Below are 11,001 nucleotides of genomic sequence, written 5' to 3'. Positions count from 1 at the left end.
GATTTAGTAATTTTGCCAAACAATATGGATTCAAACATATAACTAGTTCTCCACACTATGCGCAAAGTAACGGTCAGATTGAAGCGATGGTTAAGGTAGCGAAAAATATTTTGAGCAAATCAGAAGATGTAAATTTGGGTTTATTGGCATATCGTACGACTCCCCTAGAAAATGGGTATAGTCCAGCAGAATTATTATTTTTGCGAAAAATACGATCCACGTTTCCGTTTCTTCCAAGTAAACTAGAGACTTTTATAAAAGACAGCGAAGTACAAGCTAGGGAAAGTAGTAGTAAAATCAAACAAAGCGAAATTTATAATAAAAGACATCGGTCGAGAAATATGTCACAGTTAAATGTAGGCGATGCAGTGTGGATTATAGACCTACGGAGGTACGGCACAGTAGTCCAGCGAAGCGACCTACCAAACTCATATTTGTTAAAAATAGGTAATAATAATCGATTACATCGGAGAAATCGATGGCACCTGATCGAAGCTCCATATAAGTTGAATAGTAATATAGAATCTGCGGTTAAACATTCAGGGTTGAGATCAAACTGGCCGGTTGCAACTAGCGTAGTACAAGACAACAATGGGGTTCCTAATTTTGCAGAAAATAACGCAGAAAGGGCGGAAGACGAACGAGAAGCTGTAGCTCGTGACATTGGTAGGGAACAAATTATTGATAAACAACGGGGTGGAGCTCAGCGTAATAATAGAGAACAAGTTGTCGAAAATGTAGTAAGACCGGAAAGAGTTAGAAGACAACCGGTATGGATGAAAGATTATGTAAATATAGACATAGATAATTTAGATTAAGAAAAACCACTTGTTTGTAACTGTAATGTACTTTGTGTTAAATAAAAAGGGAAAGGTGTTCTGGAAGTAATTGCCATTGGCCAGTAGAGTTCTATGTTCTATGGGCAGCAGCCCATCAGCAACGAGCTGAGGGGTCGCTGACTAACGCCGGGCTGGTGAGCACTTGCGGGGACACTACAGTACCGGCCTCCGGGCAGTAAACATCTAAACGTGCTTACATTATTCTTACCTGTCTTCCCGAAACAAAAGTAATGAAAATAATACTTATAAAGGTACCGTACCGAATACTTTCTGTAAATAGTATGTATAAAAATTGGAAATTAGTCAGGCTTTTCAGCAACTCTTACCGGAATCTGTGGTAAGGCAATTTAAAAAGAGCCTCGTAGGGGGCGGCGATGATCGGTGACTGTGAAATCTGTAAAAACAAAGAAAATTATACTTATAAAGGTACCGTACCGAATACTTTTTACAAAAAGTATGTTTAAAAATTGAACGTTAGTCAAGCTTTTCAGCAACACTTACCGAAATCTGTGGTAAGGCAACTTAAAAAGAGCCTCGTAGGGGGTGGCGATGATCGGTGACTGTGAAATTTGCAAAAATAATGAGAATAATACTTATAAAGATACCGTACCGAATAATTTCTACAAAAAGTATGCATAAAAAGTGAACGTTAGTCAAGCTTATCAGCAACACTTACCGGAACCTGTGGCAAGGCATCAACTTAAAAAGAGGCTCGTAGGGAGGCTGCGATGATCGGTGACTGTGAAATCTGTAAAAATAATGAAAATAATACTTATAAAGGTACTCTACCGAATACTTTCTACAAAAAGTATGCATAAAAATTGAACGTTGGTCAAGCTTTTCAGCAACACTTACCGGAATGTGTGGCAAGGCAACTTAAAAAGAAGCTCGTAGGGGGCGCCTATGATTGGTGACTGTGAAATCTGCAAAAATAATGAAAATTATTCTTATAAAGGTACCGTACCGAATACTTTTTGTAATTAGTATGTATAAAAATTGAACGTTAGTCAAGCTTTTCAGCAACACTTACCGGAATGTGTGGCAAGACATCTTAAAAAGAGGCTCGTATGGGGGCGGCGATGATCAGTGACTGTGAAATCTGTAAAAGTAATGAAAATAATACTTATAAAGGTACCGTACCAAATACTTTCTACAAAAAGTATGCATAAAAATAGAACGTTACTCAAGCTTTTCAGCAATACTTACCGGAATCTGTGGCAAGGCAACGTAAAAAGAGGCTCGTAGGGGGGCGCCTATGATCGGTAACTGTGAAATCTGTAAACATAATGAAAATAATACTTATAAAGGTACCGTACTGAATACTTTCTGCAAAAAGTATGCATAAAAATAGAACGTCAGTCAAGTTTTTCAGCAACGCTTACCTGAATCTGTGGCAAGGCAACGTAAAAGTGGCTCGTAGGGGGGCGGCCATGATCGGTGACTGTGAAATCTGTAAAGATAATTAAAATAATACTTGTAAAAGTACCGTATCGAATACTTCTTACAAAAAATCCGACAGATTGGGTTAATGCGTTGGTTTTAGTCAAAAAAACAAACGGGAAACTGAGGATATGTTTGGATCCGCAAGATTTAAATAAGATTATTAAAAGGGAATATTATAAAATTCCCACATTAGATCAAATTACTTATAAATTAAAGGGGGCGAAAGTGTTTAGTACTTTGGATGCTACACAGGGGTTTTACCAGATACCGCTAGATGTGGAGGGTTCCAACTTATGTACATTCGGTACACCCTTCGGTCGGTATAAATTTCTAAGACTCCCTTATGGAATTAAATCAGCTCCGAAGGCCTTTCAGTCGCGTTTCAAGTCGATCTTTGATGTCGATGGGGTCGACATATACATCGACGACATTTTTATTTGGGGGCGTAACAAAGAAGAACATGGTGAGAGACTTTTGAAGGTTTTTAGTTTGGCACGTAAGAATAATATAAAATTTAACTTACAGAAATGTAAGTTCGGGCAAAGTCAAATAAAATACTTAGGTCATCTAATAACNTGAAAAGAACCTCGTAGGGGGCGGCGATGATCGGTGACTGTGAAATCTGTAAGAACAAAGAAAATTATACTTATAAAGGTACCGTACCGCATACTTTCTACAAATAGTATGTACAAAAATTGAAGGTTAGTTAAGCTTTTCAGCAACACTTACCGGAATGTGCGGCAAGATAACTCAAACAGAGGCTCGTATGGGGGCGGCGATGATCGGTGACTGTGAAATTTGCAAAAATAATGAAAATAATACTTACAAAGGTACCGTACTGAATACTTTCTGCAAAAAGTATGCATAAAAATAGAACGTCAGTCAAGCTTTTCAGCAACACTTACCGGAATGTGTGGCAAGACAACTTAAAAAGAGGCTCGTATGGGGGCGGCGATGATCCGTGACTGTGAAATCTATAAAAGTAATGAAACTAATACTTATAAAGGTACCGTACGAAATACTTTCTGCAAAAAGTATGCATAAAAATAGAACGTTGGTCAATCTTTTCAGCAACACTTACCGGAATGTGCGGCAAGATAACTCAAACAGAGGCTCGTATGGGGGCGGCGATGATCGGTGACTGTGAAATCTGTAAAAATAATGAAAATAATACTTATAAAGGTACTCTATCGAATACATTCTTCAAAAAGTCTGCATAAAAATAGAACGTTAGTCAAGCTTTTCAGCAACACTTACCGGAATCTGTGGCAAGGCAACGTAAAAAGAGGCTCGTAGGGGGCGCCTATGATCGGTGACTGTGAAATCTGTAAACATAATGAAAATAATACTTGTAAAGGTACCTACCGTACTGAATACTTTCTGCAAAAAGTATGCATAAAAATTGATCGTTAGTCAAGCTTTCAAGCAACACCTACCGGAATGTATGGCAAGAGCAATAGAAGGAGGGGCTCGTAGGTGGACAGCGATGGTCGCCAACTGTGAAAGCTGTGAAAATAAGTACAATGACATTTACAAATTTACAAAGTACTTTCTTTAATAATACCGCAGCATGCAAATATGTAATAAACAAGACATGTATGACACTTACCGGTTGTCTACTTCCTACGAAGTTGTGCGTACTTCCTCGCCGCGTATTGTTTCATGGGATCCGAAGAAGTTCCCACCTTTTCCTTGCCTTGCAGTACCATGTTTATATTTCGAATCCACGTGATCAGGTAGAATTTACAAATATGCTGCACCAGCAGTAGGTTTAGATCATGGTGGGTGCAGTGGAAGCAATTGTCGTGGTGCATTGTGTGCTTCAGCACTACCTCCATCTCTCCAGTAATATTTACATCGGCGCAAATTTGAGGCAATATATGCTGAAGTATGAAAATTGCCTTTTGGAGAAAACAGTTGAAAGTTGTCGAAGGAGATAGCAGCTCATTAGGGGAGTAAGCCCTCGCTTGAATTACAAAATAATCCTTCGCAGTCCGGTCGTCTCCCAAAAGATCTAGTCTACATTGCCTACACCTTGCCACCTTGGAGAGCACTCTTTTAGCAACAAAACCAGCCACATACGTTAATGTGCCCCTACGCAATAACGTTGTACTGCTTGGTATGTACTCGGGAATTGTCACTTCTGGAAATCGGATGGACGTTGTAGTGGTGACTTTGCCGGAGAGAAATTGTTTTAAATTATCAAACGCCCGTAAATTGTCACTCTCGCAATTAAAGGATTTGGAACGGTTTGCCAAATAATTATTAATTATGAGAGATTTGAAAGAATTAACAAAAGCGGCCGCATTAGGACTGACGTTCCGTGCTCCATGACTGCGAATGCACCCGAAGAAGTTCTCCAAGCAATCTTGATTGAGATTCCTCGGACAAAGAAACAACACTCGCTCCTTCCGCAGCACATCCCACAAGTACCGGAATCCCTCCAAAGTACGAATCCAGTTCTTAACCGTTGGTGGAATGATTTTAGCGTTCCGTGAGTTGAAAAAGGAAATGGTCTTCAGTACCGCTATCGCTTCTGTCCAAAACTGGCAATGTTCAGACTTTGACGTCACAGCGCATCTCAGTCGCTTGCCATGTTTTACGTTAATGGAGGCCCCGTTGACGGTGTCGAATAATTTGTCCATAAACAACAAAAATTCTGCGGTACTTACAGCCTCCTGAGGTAGACCGTTCGGTATTGCTGTTAACGTGGTCATCGCAGCCGCCACGTTCCTGCTGAGCACCTGAGCAGCTATGGAAACTTTCATTTTGCGGGTATTGTTGATGTGAGCCACAGTCAATTTGCTGCATATTTTGTAGTCGTCGCCCTTTCTGCCATCTAAGTCGTACAACTGACGAACGTGATCCCATTTCGCAATTTCCACAGTTCCATTCCGCCATTGGAACCGAACGTCGTTTAAAAAAAAATTGTTCCGCATGTCTTTCAGAAGGTGAGGTGCATCGTACAGATGTACAACTTCCTGTCCCCCTATCAGTACTCCGAAAAAGTTGTTTTCTTCACCTCGCTGAGCAAAGTATTCGTCGGTTTCAGCGTATAACCGGTTGATGGCAGAAACGTTGGACGAGCCTTGGTCTGAGACAAGGGCCTTAACAATTAGTCCAGCACCCTGGCAAGCCACAACAACCTCACGTATACTGCGAACTAGAACGTCCCTTTTCATACCCCCTTCGTTAAAATAGTATGCCAAGGGTTGCTTCCACTTGCCGAAAATGCCACGCGCCATGAAAACCATTACCTTGTCGGCAATAACTCTCCTTCTCTCACCAATGTGACCGTTGTCCTGGAAGCCATCCACCAAATCGGAGTCGTGATTGTACTGCAGGAGTGGTTGAATAGCCATTTCATCAAAAACGACGCTGCAGTACCGCTCCAGTATATCGACCGACTGAACCTTCTTCGTAATGGAATTCATAATGTTTTCATCGATTCCGGTGGTAAAGGGTATTTGCCGTACGAAGTCCTGACAGTCCGCAGTTGTCCGAACTTTCTCAGCAAGTTTTCGCAACTGGCGGTCATTCGGTTTCACAACTAATAACTGACGCTTGCGTAACCGACGTGCTACTTTGGATCCCATTTTAGAAGGATCATCTATCAAGAAATGTAAATTGAGTTTACAAAAAAATAAGTAATGAGGGACAACTTACCAGAAGTTGTGGGTGCAGATGTGGACGGACCGGGTGTCGCTTCTATTTCCATGCGAACGAGCACATCTGTGAAAAAAATTAAAATAAATACAATAGCATTATAGTCATATACTATATACGGTAACTTGCCGGAACTTTCGGCCACAGACGTAAATTGGGCGGGTGTTGCCTCTGTGTCGACGGGAAATATACTATCTGTGAAGAAAGTTTAATTGCGTAAATGAGAAGAACAGTCATATTATTACGGAACTGACCGGTTGCAATTACAGACGCCGTTGTCGGTAGTGGTCCGTAGGAATTGGCGGATGTGGCGTCGGCATGTAGGACATCTGTGAAAACAAAAAACTTACAGCAACATATTCGTATGAGACTTTATACGGAAACGCAGAAGTATATGAAAGAAAAGCTTCTCAAGTGATATTTCTCAGTACAGAAGTACATGCACTCCTTTGTAAATACGAAGACCTGTTATTAACCGCAAGAAAATATTAATACATTTCAATTCTTAATGTACACTCAATAACAATCACATGTATGCAGAGATTGATTTACTAATGTAATGAGACATAATGAAAGTATGGAGGACAAGTTGAAAAAACGATATTAGTTACCTCTCTCTGCAGGAGCGTTTGACAACAATAACGTCGGAACGCCATCCCGCTTTATGGTGGATTTGTTCCACTGACCATGATAAAAACTCTCCTCTCCGAAGTGAATGTGACAGACGCGATACGATCTCCTTACATGGTCCATCGGCTTCTGCAAGAAGTCAGCACGGCCAACCCGTTCAACCCACAGTTGATAAAGCTGTGATCAAAGAAAAGTAAATATAATTACCGTAATAAAAAGTTACAATTTAATATTTAAGTCACAGACGAAACGTCGGAATGATATTGTTAATATGCACAACTCCATATGAAACGTAATACGTACAAAATATCTACAGTAACCATCATTGTTAAAGTAACGTGTAATTTACAAAAAACTATAAATTGAAAATTCAGTTTCTTACCATTTCGTCTTTAGGAAACATATGCATGGGAACATCCCTGTTCGTATTAGAACAACCATGAACACAACAGTAAAACACCATTGTAGCAATTTTGTAAGAAAAAGCTGCTGTAACAAAAATTATTACTATTTACTACAGTAGAAAAGTACAGACAAAATGAAAGAAAAAAAGAAAAAACGTAAAAAAAAAAATAAGTAAACACTAAAACAACAACAACATCAACTTCAACTTCAACTAAGTATTACCAATGATAACAAAGTATATCGGAGGATAAACGTACAACAATCTACCTTTACAATGGAATTACTCCCTTTTATACCGTCAATAATAATACTTCCATAAAATGGAAATCAATGAGAAACTACTGCAGGGGCGTACACGACATACTGTGGGGTTAGAGAACCAATGAAGGCCTTCAAGAAGGGGAGAAATAGCTATTTGCATCAGCAACGTCTTCAGCAATCTCTATCATATTACATTAATTGATTAAGTGTGTTCATTAAAACGCAATTATTTGGCTTAAGGATATGTGCATTAGACAAGTAACGTGGTACAATCACGCAGAAATGAACACCCTAAAAGAACGTGCATTAAATAATTTGTGTATGTTACTTATACAATTCTCACAAGTTATAATTCTCTCCTTCAAATACAAGGAATGTCTTACGTTAAAGTAGAAATATTCATCAGGATGCATGTTTACATATTCATACACCTCATAATTTACAAAACCGTTTTGTCTATTAAAGGAAATGGATAAAGCAAATATTTTCATCAATTCAGTTACACATACATATGCCCTACTGTTTTTTACATAACTTTGCAGTACTGTATATTACTTAAACCACATACCCATGTTCTTGAAAATTGTACGTTATTGCACAAAAATGTGTACCTGTCTACGTTTTACATCACTGCGTAGGTGCCATTGTTGCATATATAAGCTACAAGGCTCACATAATAGTTTTACACCCCTCTACAGATAACTGCATCAATGATGTTTTTTTCAACATAACTACAACTTCTTGCATTTGCAATTCCCTCCATGAAATGTCTTATCATATCTACTTCATCGGGAATATTTTTTTAATTTACTATAACAAAATTGCGTACGTATTTCTTTACAGTGTAGATGTATTCTTCATTAATTTGCAGGGTTTACATCAATAGTAGTTGTGTAATACGGGGTTTCTCCATTCTCAATTCACTCTACTTTCAAAGGTGTATACAATCCTGTGATTGTAACTAATTCAGTTTTATACAAGATTTGCATATTTCATATTTTCAAAACCCATTATTATATGCATGGTGGCAACCGAAAGCCACTGCATACGTAAAAATTGAAAGTTTTTGATAACTGTTCTTTACATTACCTCACGTATTATGTCCTTGTAATTGCAACGTATAAACAATGTCGTAGGTATTAATTCAGACGTCTAAAGTTAACAACATGCAATTGAAAATGAACTTCAACATACATATACCAATCATTCCAGACGTTTCCCAAAAAAGGCATGTAAGTTGTGATTGTATGTTTTATGGGAATCTTTACATATGTACAACAGATACAATTTCATCAAATGAAAAAAGCAATGTCAGATAACTGTAATCATAAATAATTACAACAGAACAGATATTTGCAAACATTACTATTTCAAGTTTATGCGATTACCTTGCGCTATAATTAGCTACGTCTTGCAGAAAGATACAGAAACATATACATTGCATTGACAGTTACAAATTACATTACTCCCCACTCCTTCTAAAAAGCTTCATTTTCATGGAACATTGTGAAGGAAAAACGGAAATTCCGTTAAAAATATGAACACAAGGCAAGGAAGACGATTGAAATTTTTTTTTATTAACATCATGCTTTTGCCGAAATTTCCCATTCGGTGTGCAATACTTACAACTGCTTGCTAATTGAATTATATAAAGAATTACATGTTATTATTCTCATTATTTTAATTTTAAACAATTTTCTAGCTAAAATCCATGTCTATTGTATTAGCGTACTTCAATTAGATACATATTTCAGAAAGAAGTGTACAGACACGGAAATAACATTATTGATTCCAATACGGTATATTATTTACTACCTGAAGGATTTTGGAAATATCTTGCATATTTGTATACAACTTTATGTACTTTGTCAATTTACCCGATTAGTATTTTGCATGGGGAACATTATTAGCTGTTTTTTGTCAAGTGAATTTCATAAAAGTTAATTTTACAAGAACATCTCATTTAGTTCCATTGTATAATTGAGTAGGACAAAAATAAATTAGTGTGAAGCAATTATTTATGTACGTATAATTTTATTTGTTTCAAATGCAGCTCCAAATTCGCACAACTATGGCAAGCAAGGTCACTTGCAAGCGAAACCAAATGTAGGTACTGTTCGTTTCAAGAAGTTGGAGATATGCCCCTTCCCTTTATTAGGATGCGCCGTAGCATAATTCCAAATTCAATCATATATATCTGCGGAACTCATTTCTCCACCGATCATCGAGCGAGAACTAGACAAAAGTGTACAGTATCATTTGCAAAATTATTTAAATTGCTTTGATAAAATTTAAGAATATAGTTTATTTAAAAGCATATTTAGCCAAAAATAATAACCAGTGAATTAACTTAACTTGCTACACACCTATAAAATTTTCGATTTGTTTTCTATTGTTAATTTATATACATTTTTGTTTTAAGAAATTACTAAACGTTTTCGTCTAGTACAGTACAGTTCTAGCCGATCTCCAAAGACCGCCCAATGAGAGCCCTGCTCGTTCAAGCTTGTTCCAACTAGAGGACTCTAGTTCCAACTATTTCTGTCTTGCTCACGTCTAGTGTGTATTCTTTCCATCTTTGCGCAGATTTATTCAAGGTCACAGTTCTAACAAATAGAAATAGACTGTACGTACTTCTTAAATAAATAAACTGCTTCTGATAACGCTGACTATTCTACGTTATACTATTCATACCCATCACAGTCAAAACATTGGTTAAGTCATTAGTCATTATTGAAATAATTTTCCTTATTCAATTTACTATTACACATTCGACAAATATTCTTATTATAATGGCCTGGTTTTGATGGGATCCCAAACCTCTTCCTTCTAGAAGCACGATACGGCTTAGCTAAACCCTTGTGGATCCTGTTTGAGAAATCTCTCCAGTCAGGAATTTTTCCCGACAGTTGGAAGATGAGTCTCATTCAACCGATCCACAAGGCAGGGGACAGGTTGAACATAAAAAACTATCGTCCGATAGCTCTAATCAGCGCGATCCCGAAGTTCTTTGAGAAAGCCGTGACCAACAAGCTGAAGCCCTTGATCGACCCTATCTTAGCCAACATGGTTTTAGATCCGGTAGATCAACCTCCACCAACCTGGTTCTCCTGAACAAATACATCTTTCGCCATCTAGATGCAAATAAGCAGGTTGATGTGATCTACAGACATCGCCAAGGCGCTCAATCACCAGGTCCTGCTGCGCAAGTTGAGAGCTACTGGCTTCGAAGGGCCGCTTCTGTCGTGGATCGGCTCGTACCTTATTGGCCGTAACTATTCGGTTGGTATTGATGGTTCTGCGGCTACCTCATACTCTGCTGCTTCAGGTGTACCTCAGGGCTTCCACCTCGGTCCGATGCTTTTCAACATCTTCATCAACGACCTGCCATCAGTCTTCAGATCCAGTCAATCGCTGCTGTACGTCGATGAGGCGAAACTTTTCCGCTCCATCTGCTCCAACGATGAGGCTATCTTGCTCCAGCAAGATCTGGACCGGTTGGTTGTCTGGTGCTCTGAAAACGCTCTCGAGTTGAATGTTGCAAAATGCAAGGTTTTGCACTTTTCGCGCAAGCGAAACACATTCAACTTTCTCTACACCATCCACGAGGACCCAATAGCAAGCTTCGACAATTTTGTTGATCTGGGTGTCAGGTACTCATCGAATGGTTCCTTCAACTCTCACATTGACGAAATTCTGCTGAGGGCACGCAGGACTTTGAGTTTCATTTCAGGAAACTCTAAGCACTTCAGGTCGC

The 11,001-nt window shown here is 38.6% G+C and overlaps 1 protein-coding gene across 1 annotated transcript in view; it reads right to left on the bottom strand.

Annotated features, from left to right (window-relative positions):
• The window catches only part of LOC112904840, an 11,026-nt gene extending 7,347 nt beyond the window's left edge, over nt 1-3,679 (bottom strand). The window contains exons 1-9 of the mRNA XM_025975913.1: nt 3,653-3,679; nt 3,540-3,585; nt 3,364-3,432; nt 3,188-3,256; nt 3,129-3,131; nt 3,012-3,071; nt 2,860-2,904; nt 1,341-1,363; nt 1,166-1,233 (exon numbers count right to left, since the gene is read on the bottom strand). Of these exons, the coding sequence (XP_025831698.1) occupies nt 1,166-1,233; nt 1,341-1,363; nt 2,860-2,904; nt 3,012-3,071; nt 3,129-3,131; nt 3,188-3,256; nt 3,364-3,432; nt 3,540-3,585; nt 3,653-3,679 (410 nt within the window). The remainder of the gene's footprint in view (nt 1-1,165; nt 1,234-1,340; nt 1,364-2,859; nt 2,905-3,011; nt 3,072-3,128; nt 3,132-3,187; nt 3,257-3,363; nt 3,433-3,539; nt 3,586-3,652) is intronic.
• Nucleotides 3,680-11,001: the final 7,322 nt, after the last annotated feature.

The sequence above is a fragment of the Agrilus planipennis genome, unplaced genomic scaffold, assembly GCF_000699045.2.
Source record: "Agrilus planipennis isolate EAB-ADULT unplaced genomic scaffold, Apla_2.0 scaffold287, whole genome shotgun sequence".
Lineage (NCBI taxonomy): Eukaryota > Metazoa > Arthropoda > Insecta > Coleoptera > Buprestidae > Agrilus > Agrilus planipennis.
The sequence above is the reverse complement of the archived record's forward strand: the minus strand, read 5'-3'. Positions and strand labels throughout refer to the sequence as shown.